This window comes from Mytilus galloprovincialis, chromosome 5 (genome assembly GCF_965363235.1).
Source record: "Mytilus galloprovincialis chromosome 5, xbMytGall1.hap1.1, whole genome shotgun sequence".
NCBI lineage: Eukaryota > Metazoa > Mollusca > Bivalvia > Mytilida > Mytilidae > Mytilus > Mytilus galloprovincialis.
Window position 1 is genome coordinate 49,678,638 of NC_134842.1, and position 15,749 is coordinate 49,694,386.

A 15,749-nucleotide genomic window follows, 5' to 3' on the forward strand; every position below is an offset into this window, starting at 1 on the left:
TGACATTTACATGTATAAGTATAGAGAAATGTATTTAAATAAGGGAAGGACCAAATGTAATAAGCATGTTAAAAGATAGGAAAGAGACTTTAATACTCATTAGTCAAGAATAAACTTACAAGCTCGTGAAAATAACACGAAAAAAGACCAAAAACAAGCAACAGTATTCAAAACACAACATAGAAAAATAAAACCTGAGCAACACAAACCCCCCTCAAAACGGGGTACCCAAAAGGAAAGTATATCAAGCACCTTAGTATTGTTCGTCAACTTTAAGATAACAATAAGGTGATAATCAAGATGAACTGTTTTTTAGTTATCAAAGTACCAGGATTATAATTTGATACGCCAGACATGCGTTTACACAAGACTTATAATCGACACTTAGAAAAAAAAAAGTTATAAAACAAAACAAGTGTACAGAGTTGAAGAGCATTTAGGACCAAAACTTTCTTACATTTTCAAGGAAAAGCTTTACTTAGAAAAAAAGTAAAATCACAAAAATACTGAACTCCGAGAAAAGTTTAAAACGAAAAGTCTCTAATCACATGGCAAAATCAAATGATAAAACACATAAAACAAATGCACACCAACTGCCATGTTCCTGACTCATGTGACTTGGAACAAACATTTTCAAATGTAGAAAATAGTGGATTGAACCTGGGTTTATAGCGCTAAATCTCTCATTTGTATGACAGTCGCATCAAATACCATTATTTTTACAACGATGCGTGATCAAAACAGAAATAATAAGTAAAATTATCAAAATAGGGGTATAGCAATTAAGACCGTGTCACAATCTCAATAAGAACCAAAAAACAAAAATATATTTAGCAAAAAAGCACAAAAAACATCTATCAAATTTAGCAACCACATTCATAGCTGACTTGTATTTGTATTATATTTCAACCCATAAATGATTGAAATATGTGAATTCATGTGACTGAATGGCATGATTTACATCAACTCTTGTGTAGGGTCGCGTGTTTGACGTCAAAATGTTAACGTCACACAGGAAGGGATATAAAGGAATTTTGTCTTTCAAATATTTTTAAATTATAATAGAACAATAACATATTGGATTTATAATAGAACAATAACATAATGGCGGGATTTTTGAAAGTACAGAACCATGTCATATCATAATGAAACACAAAAAGTGACACGTATAAAAAAAACATCAGCAAATATGAAAGATAGTACAAATAAGTAAAATTATCAAAATAGGGGTATAGCAGTCAAGACCGTGTCACAATCTCAATAAGAACCAAAAAAAAAAAAAAATATATTTAACAAAAAAGCAAAAAAAAATATCTATCAAATTTAACAACCACATTCATAGCTGACTTACATTTGTATTATATTTCAACCCATAAAGGATTGAAATATGTGAATTCATGTGACTGAATGGCATGATTCACATCAACTCTTGTGTAGGGTCGCGTGTTTGACGTCAAAATGTTAACTCACACAGGAAGGGATATAAAGTAATTTTGTCTTTCAAATATTTTTAAATTATAATAGAACAATAACATATTGGCTTTATAATAGAACAGTAACATAATGGCGGGATGTTTGAAAGTACAGAACCATGTCATAATGAAACACAAAAAGTCACACGTATAAAAAAAACATCAGCAAATATGAAAGATAGTCCAAATAACACAAACAACACATTGACGGGATGTTTAAGTACCGAGCCACGTCAAATGAATATCCCCGAAAACAAACCAGACAGTAAAAGTAATATTAATTATAAAACAAGGACATATAAAAGAACAATATAACACGTTATTGAGATGATAGCAACGTCAGTACGCAGAGTCTATACACCAAGACCATCATATGTTATTTGTTAAGTTTATACGGAATACCTTCCGAAGAACTTTTTTAGAAAAAGGACGAGACGTTTTTTGACATACCCCTGGTTCATCAACTTTCTGCTCTGACACTGGTGATGTTTTAAAAATTCTGAGTAGGAGCTGCAATCTCTTGAATATTGAATAAGTAGGGAAATGCATATATAGTTGAAATTGGTATATTTCTACTAAATAAAGGTGGGGGAAATTGATAGTTTCAAAATCAAATCGTCTCGTTTGTCATAGATTCTGGTACTGAGATGACTTTGTATGTCGAATTCGAGGTATAAGTCAAAAGTTCAGACAGAGGAGGCTGTGGCTGTTGTTTCTTTAATTTTTAGTTCTGGGGGATAAAATAATAGAACCCAATCAGAAAAGTTCGCATTGTTAATGATAAGAACATCGTATATCAACAATATATCTAACATTACACGTTCTGATTTGTTACAAGGGGGAAATATGCAGTTATGATATCGTGGTAAGGTCAGTAAATATTGCATATTTAGGAATTAATATCGATTCGTTTAAAGGGTGTTTGTATCTAAGATCAACACATTTAGTCTAAAACCAGTTGTTGGTATCATATGGGTTAAGTGGTTTTTTTACTTATGATAGTATGATACTAACCCCTGACGATCGGGAATTGTGTTAATTTTTCATATGCGGAAGACATCATGCATCTTCCAATCAGTTTAAATGATGACTGGAGCTGGCATGAAATCAGACTGGGAGTTCTGTTTTCATTTTGCCTTTCATTGTGTTTTCTTTAATTCTATTGATTAAAGGTAAAGGTGAAACTTGAGATCTCAATAAACATGTTTAACCCTGACGCATATATGCACCTATTCCGTCATTATATTCTTTTGATGTTCTTTGAGTTTTGTTATGGTTATGCAATACTTAAAAAACGTAATTTATGATTAAGCTGCATGGAATTACGATTAATTCGTTGTATATCGTCGCATTTGGTTCCAATTTCGTTTAGATAACAATGTAAATTGTGTGCGCGTGAAAAATAATTTCGATGTCGCTGGTAGGATGTCACGTTCTTAATGAATTAATGATAGACATGTCACTGATATGAGTCAACTTTTTGATTTGGGACGAAATAAAATATAATGTATAAATAAATAGTCTGTGTGTGCCACTGCGGAAATTGTTTTCTTTGACACATAAGATTTTTATGAACAATGTGTATCACTTCCTTTATTTATTGAAATCAATGATTCAATTCGGTCAATATCATGATTTGCTGAAACGTTATCTATTGACACAAAAACCATTTAAATAAACTCATCATAGATACCAGGACCTAATTTTGTATATACGCCAGACGCACGTTTCGTCTACAAAAGACTCATCAGTGACGCTCAAATCCAAAAAAGTTAAAAAGGCCAAATAAAGTACGAAGTTGAAGAGCATTGAAGACCAAAATTCCTAAACGTTTTGTCAAATCAAGCAAAGGTAATATATGCCTGAGGAAGAAAGCCTTAGTATTTTAAAAATTCTAAATTTTGTAAACAGTAAATTTATAAATATAACCATATCAATGATAATTCATGTCAGCACAAAAAGTGCTGACTACTGGGCTGGTGATACCTTCGGGGAAATAAATCTCCACCAGCAGTGGCATCGACCCAGTGGTTGTAAATAAACTCATCACAGATACCAGGAACTAATTTTGTACATTGACTTTGGATGCCACAGGTGTATATGTATATATATAGTTATACAAATGAGTTATTATGATATTATGCTATATGAAATATGTTTTTGGCACGAATGTTTGCAAACTTTTTATATATGAAAGGAACGTTCTAAAAATCTAATTTACTTTTTCTTTTTCAACAGATTAAAATATGAACAATACGAAATCTGCTATTATACCCTTGTTATAGGAAATACCTACATTATACAAAATCTTTTTTTTTACAAAATTTGATTTTTTTTTCTAAAATTGGAATGTTTGTCAAAGATAAACATGAAAAACATTAACGTTATGATGATTTCTGAAAATACAATTTACCTCATATTGTCCTGACTGTGCATATCTCGTTAAGATAAAATACTGACATTCATATAATAAATGTCTTTTTTAGATAAAAAAAAAAATAAAAAAAAAATAATCAAACAATATACAGTTTATTTTGTTTCATCTAAATTAAGTCAAAAGAAGCGTTGTTTCATAAAAAAAATGGCCAACGTAGAAACAAATATCTTGTCTTAGGGAGGGATACATCCTACCTTGTAAAGGATCACTCTGTTACAAACAAAAAATTCTCTGAAACTGACATTATCAAGATGCTTGATTTCTTGATTGAGAACATATGGTTACGTTCGGATGACATGTTTTTCAACAGACTGTCGGCATTCAAATGGTTACAAATTACGTCCCTCTTCTTGCAGAGATTTTCTTTATTATAATGAGGCTGACTTCATACAAGAACTTCTTAGGAAGAAGGACAAAAAGTTAGCAATATCCTTTAACTCTACCTTCCGCTATATAGATGATGTTCTCTCACTAAATAATTCAAAATTTTGTGAATATGTTGAACGAATCTATTCCATCGAACTAGATATAATATTCCCGTGCTTACAATTCCTATCATGATTTTCTTGATAGAGGGTTGTTTGTCACAAGGAAACAATCAAATTCAGATTTCCAAATGGTGAAGTTGAAATCATGTTGCCATCACGAGTTGATTGACCGTTATGGAATAACCGTTTCACAAATGATAGCATCGTAACTACAATCCCCTTCCCTTTTGTGAATGTGACCTACCGAATTAGACTATTTACCAGATTTGTTATCACATAAGCAACACGACGGGTGCCACATGTGGAGCAGGATCTTTTTACCCTTTCGGAGCATCTGAGATCACCCCTAGTTTTTGGTGGGGTTCGTGTTGTTTTTTCTTTATGTTGTGTCATTTATAGTATTGTTTGTCTGTTTGTCTTTTTCATTTTTAGCCATGGCGTTATCAGTTTATATTCGATTTATGAGTTTGACTATCCCTCTGGTATCTTTCGTCCCTCTTTTTTTTAACAAAAACAAGCACCTCAACAAATATATCAATATGATTAATTAAAATCAAAAACATATTTCATTGTCCGAAGACATTGACAATAGGATCACCCACACAAGTTTTAATTTCCAACTAATTATCCATTACATACAAACGATAAATAACAAAACACAATAAAAAACATGTTAATAACATCACATACAATATTGTTATGGAGACATTTCTGAATGTCGAGTAAACCGTAAATTTATTGTTGAAAGACCAATTAAAAACTATTCACTTCATTGTTTGATCCCTTGCACCGGAATCACATGACTATTGTATATTTATCACATTTTGTTTAGATTTCAAGGAAGCTGAGTCTGCACGGGCGCTTTTACACATTTAAAGTTCCAGGCTCCACAGGTGTATTGGCCTCTTTCATCTGCCATTTTCAAGCAAATAAAACAAAATTTCTGTCCACATAGACACTCCATTTGCTTGCAGGCTTCCCTGTGTTCAATCATTAGACCACATTTTGGACAAGCACGTACAGAAGGACAACTAACCTCGACAACCTTTTTTTCTGGACATTCTCTTAAAATTTTCTTTCTTGGATCTTCTCCTGAACAATTAAGGTTTCCACATTCAGCAGTGCCCGACGTTGACCATTTTCGAAGACAGAACCAACAAAATTCAAACCTCCCACCGGGTTTTCTTGAACATACAGGACAGACTACTCGAACGTCTTTCCGATCCATTCGCTCGCAGTAAGATTGGCATCTAGGACATTCTTGAATTCCAACAGCTTTTCTAAGGAAATTCATTGCTATTTGCGTTTCAAATTCTTTTCTTTCTTGCTTTGTCAGAACTGCTAACTTATTTACTGTGTAGAATTCCCAGATTCGACCACAGTAAGATGGATCCATATGTGGGCATCTAAACTCGTATTTTCCACTTGTTAGTAGACTCCTGCAGTAAGCTGTGAGTGATTCTGGGCCTAAAAATAAAGATTGAAATAATTAATGTCAGCAAAGTATTGAATAATGATTTTGTTATCATAAATAAGGGTCGGCTGAGAAAATGTCAGTGCAAATTTGATTTCAATTTGTCTTTTAAATAATTTTGAATACAAGAAAAAATAAATTTAAAAATAGGTAAACGTTTGTAACTATAAACTTTTATGTATTGCCTTCAAACAAAAATGCAAATTCATGATCCTTGAAAGAGCACGAGAAGGGTTTTGGGTATGTGTTTGGAACAGTTTTCTCGGTACATGCCGTTCTGTGGGTTTCTTTTTTTTCTTCAATGTTGATTACACGTTGAATATAATGTCTATTAGAGACCAACACATTGTTTTGATTATGGCGGAAATCTTAACCGTTGTACGTGACTAACATTGAAAACCGTACATGTTAAACGTTTATTTTATTTTAAATACAAGTCTGCGTGTACTGTGTAACAGCCTTTTTGTTATTGGCCGTTATACTTTATCCTCTATTAGACCATAGTCTGGTGGATAGATTTGTCATTGGCAGTCGTATCCCATCTTCTTTGTTTCTTATGTTACTTACATATACCCAACTCTCATGAGTATTGTTGAGATTATCATCAAAACTTTCAACAGGCTAAGTCTACTTTAGGTACGCATCAACTGTACGTCAAGTGCAGACTAATGCATTTTTTACTTCAATTTATCAATATAATCCAATTTTCAAAATTAGTTCGAATAGTTGACTAAGTTTCTTTCATAAATTTACGCTCCATACAATATTTGTTTATCGGTTATTTATGTTTCGATTTTGTTTTAATTTTTTTTTTTGCACTGCGTCATGATATTTTGACGTTAGCTCATTGTATGATTTTGAAAAAGTTGAAAGTTTCATTTTACCTATAGCATGACCACATGGCATCTTTGCCCTCAGTCCATCTTTGTCATCATCAAATGTTATCATGTCGGGTTCAGAGGTCAGTTCAACATCAGGACCCAAAACTTTTAAAGGAGGTGAAAGATCTTCGGTTGTTTCGACGGTATCAGAGTCAACAATTTCTACCGTTCCTGTGTCAGTTCCATTCGTTTGTCCTTGTTGATCAGATCCTCCACGTAAACGAAGAACTAAAACAAGATTCCCTTCATCTTGAATTCTGTAGTCCGATAAAAATTGCTCCTTCCTATTCTCGTCAGTATCTCGGAGTTCCTTACCTAAAATACAAATTATACGATTTATTCTATTATTCTAAAAGACAGGCAAAAGATACCAGAGGGACATTCAAACTCATTATTCGAACATAAACTGATAACGCCTTGGCAAAAAAGGAAAAGGTAATCAGAAAAACAGAGAGAAAAACAATAGTACAAAAACAAAACATTGAAAACTAAAGACTGAGCACCACGAACCCAATCCAAATTCGTGATAAGGGTAAGCGGATCCTGCTTAACATGTGGCACCGAATAATTAACAGTAAACATCTTTCATGTAACACTAGTAAATGAAAAAAATGTTTCATTGATAAATTGAGAAACAATACATATATTTCCAATGTTTAGCAATAGGAAATCAAGGCATGGTTTAAATACAAATATGATGATGAGGTATGATTGTCAACGCGATAGCTCTTTGACTCCACTACACAGTACATGACTTCGAAGAAATCGACTATAAGTCACCCTACCCTCCAACAATGAGCACACACCATATATGATAGTAAGTTAGGAAAGGCTTTTGCATTTAGAACCTCCGTATGCGGACACGAGCCTTATTTATTTTCGTATGATTTCCCGACTGTAGAATACTTCCATAAATAAAATATGTTGGACTTCTGTAACTTCCAAAAAATGTACATTAGCCATAGATATGAATATCTCTCATGAATATCTCTCTATCTTCTTTCATATACAGTACATAAGGAAGATACTTAGATACTTAGAGGATGCATTCCCATCGTGTAATACAATTTAAAAAAAAGCAAAATTCACATTATGTCTTTTACATTCAGATGTTATAAGATGTATAAATACCAATACTGTTCCTAATTGAAAAACACTGCAACAAAGTAATATAAGATTAAGTGGTTAATCCAAACACATGCATAGCTGATAACTTATCTTCGGGAAATTTTAAGTGTTTTGTAAACGACAAGGGAATCGGTGTTCATAACAATCTTGTTTACCGCACAAATTGCCGGATCAGAGAATAAAAACCATTTAAATCAGAAGATCAATTATTTTTAAGTCAATGCATGAGCGAATATGAACTAACTATAGAAATCAAAATTAAACGCAATCACGTCAGTATAAACTATTTAGTAAATAAATTATGTTGATTAAATTGTACTTTCACTTTCGATTTAAATAGATGATGGCATACACGTCTTGCGAAATTAAGCAAATACTCACTACAATAGAGTACTCTCATTTCCTCAAGGCTGATTAACGTTTTCTCATGAATCATTCTTCTCAGTTGAGCAATACTTGCATCCTGCAATTAACAAAAAATAAACCATTTAGAAAAAAAAGCATATTTGATAACTGTTATTACCATGCTGTCATTAAAAAAGAAACAAGCTTTGCATTTCAACACAAATGCCCCATTATGTGCTTTAAAAAAAAAAAAAAAAACACAACAGGAACGGATACAAAATCGGAATTGATAAAGTCATCCGGATACACTACTGTACAAAAATATCAGCCGGAACACGCTTACATAATTAATTACTTTAAAGTTACAATATTATCCCAAAAGAATTTTGCAAACAAAAGTGTGAGTCGTCATTATTTACCTTTGTACAATTCACCAACCCATGATTGCATTCCAAACTAAAAAGGTTCAGACAACTCTTCGATTCCAAAAATACATAAGGACACAATCCAGCATAGTCTTTATTTTTCATTGGTAATGGTATACTGTTGTTAGTCGGTTTTCGAATATTTGCCTAGCGATTGTCAGTTTATTTTCGATTAATGATTTGGAATATCCCTTTGCTATCTTTCGTCTCTCTTTTACGCAATAAGATGGTGTTAGAAACAATTACTACACCAACTAAAATGAGTATACATGTAGATGTCCATGTAAGTATAAGTCTTTCTTTCTCTTTCTACCTATTGTGTTTATGTTTTGAAGAAGAAGAAAATATTTGTGGAGGAAGCAACAGTAGCAATAACTCAAGCGCTGATCGTATTGAGGAATACTGGCAGTTTGTCAATTAGTATAAGAGACACAGACACTTCACTATGCTTGTCATTAGTAGTTTGCAGGATAACTGCCGTACTGTGTTACCGCACAACCCCCACCTCATGATCAATTAAAATTATACAAAATCACTCAGATAAGACATTAAATATACACGAATCAAAAAATGTAAAATCAGACTTACTTCATCAATGCGAATGATCGTTGTTTTACCTTCCAGACCTTTCAAAAATAACTGTAGTTCCTTTCCCATTTTCTGTAAGAAAAACAGTATTATTGTTTATGATACAACATGTACAAGTTAAACAGATGTAAACGCAGCAACTTAAACTAACATTGCTACAAATTTTGCATATTGCATGGTATCAAGGTATATTGATAAGAGCACTATTTATAACAATAATGACTTACTTTCCTGTGCGGTTACAAACGTATGACGATATCAACCGCAACTGTTACATTAGCTTTTAAACGTGTCCAGAAAATACCCGTAGTATTTGTGTCATTCTATTTTAGGAACATGGAAATTTGAATTCTAAAAATAAGATATTTGGTTTATCTCTGTTTTTCTGAAAACTTTCAAATACTTATTGCGTACTTTTATGTTAATGGAGCAAATGTTTCGACAAATTTATAGGCACTAAAACTAATTCAAAGTTGTCTTTTTTTGTCAGAACGTATAGAATAGAATATTTTAATTTTTCAAATTACAGGACCAATTAAGGCATAGAACCAGTTACACTTGATTGATATACTTAGTAATTACAAGAATAAATATGTGTATGTGAAAACGTTTATTTGGTATATCCTTGTATTTATTTGTGCTGTAGTCTTGTCATTTTATGTTGTCCTTTCAGTGTTATATTTGATATTGCCATAAACGCGCGAAGTTTGGCTAGCCACAAAATCAGGTTCAACCCATCAATGTGGTATTAAAATGTCCTGTTCTAAGTCAGGAAAATGACAGTTGGTATCTTGTAGTTCGTGTCTGTGTGTGTTATATTTTCGTTTGTTTTTTTATGTTTTTTTTTATACTTGATGTGTTTTCCTCGGTTTTAGTTTGTAACCCGAATTCGTTTTCTCTCAATTCATTTATGACTTTCAAACAGCGGTATGCTACTGTTGCCTTTATTTAAACCCGAATTTAAAGAAATTAAAACACTGACACGTACGTTCTTATAATTTACAATTCGAAAAAAAAAAAACCACCACAAACACGACTACACTACACTTCATGCAGTACAATATCAATCAACACAATTTTTACAACAGAAGAGAGGAGACGTTTCTACCGCTCAAATAAAGTCAACAATCTGGTGTATATTGCAATTTATCATTAGTGATGTCATAGAAAATGAAATAAGGATGTAATTTTGACTCACTATTTTCGAATAGTTAGACAATCAAATACAGATGATATCTATGAATTGTTTGAAGAATACAGATATCTAGAAATGTTAGAGGAAACGAAAACAAACAAAATTGTTTCGTCTATTGTTTCACAGAGGTTATGTGATAGAGTGTATCAATTTTCCGACTTCAACATGTAAATACAAAAGCAAAAATGTACATGTATCTACATTGCAGCTTAATTTGAGCGGTATATAATTAAGCACATTTGCATGTATTCAACAAAACATCTATAAGACCGGTTATATATTCAACTGTAAAATATATTATCCAAAATGACTTAGATATATTTTGTTCCCCTGTGTTTCACTTGAAATTCTTTCTGTGACCCATACATTGGCAGATTTGGTACTCATGTTTTGAATATTGTGTTCCAACAAAGATCATCAAAATGAACGAGATGTAAAAAAAAACTCTTAAAAATAGAAAAGAAGAGATAAACCAGAAGAATCAATATATATCATAAAGGTAACACACGGCCAGCGAAAGGTCTATTTTAGTAGAGCCCAGGTGGTCGTGTGGTCTAGCGAGACGGCTGCAGTGCAGGCGATTCGGTGTCACGATATCACAGTAGCATGGGTTCGAATCCCGGCGAGGGAAGAACCAACAATTTGCGAAAGCAAATTTACAGATCTAACATTGTTGGGTTGATGTTTAGACGAGTTGTATATATATATATAAGTACGTCTGAGTCAGTGACAACTCTACAACAGATGTATCCATCGGATCGCCATCAATGATGGTGATACAGCCCAGGTGGTCGTGTGGTCTAGCTGGACGGCTTCAGTGCAGGCGATTTGGTGTCACGATATCACAATAGCATGGGTTCGAATCCCGGCGAGGGAAGAACCAAAAATTTGCGAAAGCAAATTTACAGATATACCATTGTTGGGTTGATGTTTAGACGAGTTGTATATACATTGTGTACACGGCCATGTATCACCAGCATTGATGGCGATCCGATGGATACATCTGTTGTAGGGTTGTCACTGACTATATATATGTACTACATTTGCGTTTTTAACATGTATATACCCTTTTATAATTTTTATATAAAAAAATATTTTTTCTTGAAATAATGTCAAGGATTTGTCTTTGTATAACCACCATTGATCATGTTTAGCACAAGAAAAATTTAAAGCAAATCTAGTTTTTGTAACAGTTATTTAAATTTTTGATTAGGGCCTAATTCCAACGTTAAAAAAAAATGAATAAAAAACCCCGATTCTATCAAAGTTTGTCGAAATGCGAATTAAATCAATTGTTTGGATCGAATCTTTGAAAACGTTTTTCCTTTCAAATGTAATTGTATTATAATTTTTTACAGTCATCTGTTTGAATGGGTATGATAAACTCACCATACCAGGTCAGATGAGGACTTGTCGATAAAGGGTAGCATTATCTAATCAGATATTAATGTCAACTGTATTAGTTATACTGCAATACTTATCAGAAAGTAAACATAAACACACTTACCTTTTGAAACACAAATGAGTGAAAGTATAATAAGTGGTTAAGCTAGCTTTAAAACACGGTTAAATTTATCCTTTACTATATAGAAAAATGCCTATATGAAGTCAGGACAAATGACAGTTGTTATCCATCTGTTTGATGTGTTTGAGATTATGATTTTGCCATCTGATTACAGAGTTTCCGTTTTGAATTTTCCTCGGAGTTCAGTATTTTTGTTATTTAATTTTGGCAGTTTTGACTTTTTATTTTATGTTTCTAAAACTATTCCATTTTTTTTGCCATACATTCACGTGCACGTGTGAGCACCCACGGAGAGTGACTATTAATGCCGGAGTTATTGTAGGATTTCGCATTTTAGTAAAATTCAGGCAAAAATAAAAGAATGATTGTTCCATTCAGATAACGTACTAGGTACTATATAGTAATTGTTTGACTAGTTAGGTTGCCTTGTTTTAACATGTACATATGTTACATAATTTTGGAAATCCTATTTCTGCAGTCATAATTGGTTTTTCCTCGGTATATCGATTAATCTATTTTTAAAACATGGACAATTATCCTCGTAAAATTGATTTAGAAACTAAAAATAGATTTACACCTGTCAAGTGCACTTTAACAACATCTTTTCAAGAGGTAACACACTTTTTGATAGATAAGTGAGGGACGTTAATGCAATATTGACATTTAAGTTCCATACGTATCAAAAACAGAATAAAGGTTGAAAACGTTTTTGAGAATTCTGTTGATTCTTTTAATAAATTGTGAAATTACACAAAACGTTAAAACGGTATTTTTTTTCTGATAGATAATAACGTATGTTTTCATTTAATTTTTTTTATGTAATTGCATTAGAGGGAGACAATAAAAACATATTTTCTGAGTATCACACAGTCATAACACAAAATAATTTACGGATTAAAGTAGTCTAATTTCAATTATTTTATTTTTAAGACGTTATAATGGTTGTTCTGATTATATGTATACACACAAATAGTCTAAAATTAAAAATTAAAACAAATCTCAAACCTTTTAAAACTTGCAAAATTGTTATTAGCTGATAGTTTACTACTATTTGCATGAAGCTTAACATATAGGAAGATGTTGATTAAGTATCCTTGTTATATGGGAATATTGAATATTTTACTTACTAGATAATTATAAAATTATCTAAAAGAAAAAAGACACGATCGCATTGCTCCTCAATTTCTGTGTCATTATTAATCGTTTCATAACAATTGTTATTGACTTTGGGATTAACAAAAAAGCAGGAATGTAAATGTCCAACAAATGACAAATCTTCCATATGAACTTTGTAACTTTGGCAACACCACGAAATCAAATATCCACGAAATTGCAAGTTTTTCTCACTCCATAAACATGATAAACGTAAATGAATTAAAAGTACTATAATGTTATCAAGTTCGTCAATTATATATATTGAACGATTTAGAGAGTAAATCAGGACTTATTCTAACCATGGGAGTGTAAAATAATGTCGCAATTCTGTCAACTTTCAATAATAATTGCCTGTGGATCCACTTCTGATATTTTCCGAAAATCGGATATTTTTACAACAGGAATGGAAATACAACTCAGTTATTTTTAGCTTTATTCGATATGAAACTGAAAGTTAAATATATTACCTTTTTGGGTTTTTAAATCGTTTAATTGGAAGACAATGTATATGTTTTTATGTAAACGACATCAATGTCTTATCATGATTTTCTTGATAGACAGGTGCTGCTCACAAGGAAGGTGTTAACAAAGAGTTTCAAGTGGTTAAGTTGAAATCTTCCTATTGTAAGTTTAACGGACGCCGTATCGAGTTGGTTGACTGTTATGGATTATCATTTTCACAGATGATTGCGAATTTGTTCCTAGTGTAGTATTAAACTTCTATGTCGTCCCCTTTTCCCGAAAGTGACCTACCGAATTAGACTTGTAACGTGGTTTGTTCGAATATGAGCAACACCACGGGTGCAACATGTGGTGCATGATCTGCTTAAACTACAATAGCACCTAAAATTACCCCACCCCCAGTTTTTGGTAGTTTTGATTATATATTAGTGGTCTATGTTAAGTGACGGGAACTATTGTTTATCTGTAAGTCTTTTTCATTTTTTTGCCATCTATTCATGCTAGTTGTCAGTTTGATTTCGACTCAGGATTTTGAATGTTCTTTTAGTATCTTTCGCCGCCTCTCTTTTATCATTGTTTTCAAATAGCACGATATTTTCTTTTCATTTTCCGTTTTGGGAACTGAAAAAAGAGGGAAAAGTACCGAACTCCATATATGGCTATTATATTACTTATTGATACACTTGAAAACAGACCACAGTAAATACACAAAAACGCACTATATACCCTTACTATACAGAGAATTATTCACAATCAGATCATGACAAAAATTGGATTAAGATATAAATATTACTTGCGAGGTTTGAGTGCAGAAAGATCAAATACCCGACAGCAATTAATTTTTACAGTATTCTGTACTATAAATACTATTAACCTATAGTGTTTTGTATGATTGTACAGTGATTATCTGTATAATTCTATAATGATAACGACCTATTATCGACAACTAGTATAATCGCAATATATCTACCTTTAGTGCAAACACAGTATTACACAAAAACGGCTGATCCAAGGTTACGACCAACTTATTTATACTGCCAGATATTGTCAATTTTCGACATCAAAATCCCAAGTTTACGAAGGTAAAGATTGAATTACAATATATTTATCTCTATTCTACAGCAAAATAAATAAATCTGTCTATTTTCAATTAAATTTTCATGGTACAATTTCATAAAAAGAAAATTCCGCGAAATGATGTTATTGTCTAGTCATGGTAACGAAACAAGGTGACGTCACAAATATTTTTCCTTAAACAAAAATTCAAATGTAAGTATCGGGCATTTTAAAGCTTCTTGTACGCCTCAGAACGAATAAAATTACATTGGAAGAACATATATGTCAGTGAGAAATGCGATTAAAAAATAATCATTGAATTATACAATATTATTGATATATACGAAATTGGGTAAAACAAACAGCCAAAACAGTATCGTATGTATAGGGCTTTCACGGTTAACAAAATTACCGAATTTGTCCTATTAGAATCGAAATAATTCGTCATATATACCAGGATTGATGTATTATATTCGCACCAGACGCGCGTTCGTCTACGAAAGACTCAGCAGTGACGCTCGAAAAGTTGAAACATTGACCATTGAAATACATCACACTGTATGACATAAAATGAAGCGTGATACACATGTACAGGATCTTTGTTTTGTTTATTTTGACAAATACAACGAAACGTCCATAGAACAAACGGGCAGAGGCACACATGTAAGACGGACAGGTATACACCTATCTTTTGGAGCTAGATTATAATTAACATTGATGTACGTTTCAGGGAAATAGTTTTTAAAGTGCCGACTGGCAATTTCAATACATGTCTATTGTTTAAAACTGTATACAGTTCAGCTGTCGTTGGATTATTTATTCCGTCAATTTGCATTGATCCATACTCCACATTCCCATTTATTCATTTGATTAGAAATACCTTCTTTGTCATCTTTTATTTCATATTAAAAGTGACAATAGTTAACATTGTTAAAGTTTTAAAATTATGAATTAAAACAATACTAAAATCCCTAAACAATACTAAAATCCCTAAACAATATGTACTTTTTTTTTTTATTTCTGTCAGTTTACATACAATAAAACTGCTATCATGAATATGCAAAATAATAAAAAGTTTGTGTGTGTTCTGTTATTCTTAAAAAATCACAATATTTGAA

The 15,749-nt window shown here is 32.2% G+C and overlaps 1 protein-coding gene across 1 annotated transcript; it reads right to left on the minus strand.

The window, feature by feature from the left end:
• Positions 1 to 4,993: 4,993 nt before the first annotated feature.
• LOC143075975 (uncharacterized) lies at positions 4,994 to 11,959 on the minus strand. The gene is made up of 5 exons (XM_076251581.1): positions 11,941 to 11,959; positions 9,239 to 9,310; positions 8,262 to 8,343; positions 6,756 to 7,067; positions 4,994 to 5,864 (listed from the first exon to the last, which is right to left on the minus strand). The coding sequence occupies exons 2-5, from the start codon at positions 9,305 to 9,307 to the stop codon at positions 5,233 to 5,235; spliced, it is 1,095 nt and encodes a 364-aa protein (XP_076107696.1). The 5' UTR covers positions 9,308 to 9,310; positions 11,941 to 11,959; the 3' UTR covers positions 4,994 to 5,232.
• Positions 11,960 to 15,749: the final 3,790 nt, after the last annotated feature.